The 968-nt window shown below is 58.4% G+C and overlaps 1 protein-coding gene across 1 annotated transcript in view; it reads left to right on the forward strand.

Annotated features, from left to right (window-relative positions):
- Positions 1-968, forward strand: part of atg16l2 (ATG16 autophagy related 16-like 2 (S. cerevisiae)) — a 17,440-nt gene that overhangs the window by 10,068 nt on the left and 6,404 nt on the right. Inside the window, exons 10-13 of the mRNA XM_008288030.1 lie at positions 158-263; positions 337-407; positions 482-553; positions 675-795. Coding sequence (XP_008286252.1) covers positions 158-263; positions 337-407; positions 482-553; positions 675-795 — 370 coding nt within the window. The remainder of the gene's footprint in view (positions 1-157; positions 264-336; positions 408-481; positions 554-674; positions 796-968) is intronic.

Raw genomic sequence — 968 nt, forward strand, 5'->3', positions numbered from 1 at the left:
CCAGGAAGTAGCAAAACCCTGGCTTCATGTTCTCAGTGCAGAAACCAACGGGTGACGTCACGGCAGCTACGTCCATCTGTTATACAGTCTATGGAGTCAACACTGATCAATAGTTTGATCGTAGCTCCTTGTTACCCATCATGCCTCTCTCTGCCAGGAGGCCCATGAGCAGGGCATCAACGCCGTGCGCTTCAGCTCCAGCTCCGACCTTCTGGCCACCGGAGGAACCGACCGCGTCCTCAAGCTGTGGGAGGTCCGAGCAGGTGAGTGCTCAGGTCACCTTTTACCTTTTCACTGTGGCGGTGTGGAACGTGACCTCACTGATGATGTCACCAGGCTCGCTGGCTCACCGGGCCACTCTGGACGGCAGCACCGAGGGCATCACCTGCGTGGAGTTCGACCCGGCGGTGAGTGACCTCACACCTGCAGCCGCTCACCTGGCGGGAAGCAGCGGCTCATCTGACAGGTGTGTCTGTTTCAGGGCTTCAGGATCCTCGCCGCGTCCTACGACAAGTCGGCCATCTTGTGGCGGCTGGATGACTCCGTTCCCAAGGTAACCACCTCAGACTGTCCCAGCATGCTCTATTCTCCTTCTGGCTCTTTGTACTTTGACGTTCATCTGGCAGATTACTCAGAGTAATCAGAGTACCTGGTCGTACACCTGTGTGTCTCAGGTGACTCTGACAGGTCACAGCAGGAAGGTGACGGCGGCGAGGTTCAGCAGCGTCCTGCATCAGGTGGTGACGGGCAGCGCCGACCGGACCGTCCGACTGTGGGACCTGCACCGGGCCGCATGTGAGTCTGCTGCTGATTGGTCCGTCAGGCGCCACGTTGGCTGCTGATTGGTCCGTCAGGCGCCACGCTGGCTGCTGATAGGTTGATCAGAGTCCACTCTTGACTTGTGACTGGCTGAGCAGGGCCAGGTGGAGGTGACAGACCATTTAAGGTGGACGGTATATTTATGGCGA

The sequence above is a fragment of the Stegastes partitus genome, unplaced genomic scaffold, assembly GCF_000690725.1.
Source record: "Stegastes partitus isolate 25-593 unplaced genomic scaffold, Stegastes_partitus-1.0.2 Scaffold537, whole genome shotgun sequence".
NCBI lineage: Eukaryota > Metazoa > Chordata > Actinopteri > Pomacentridae > Stegastes > Stegastes partitus.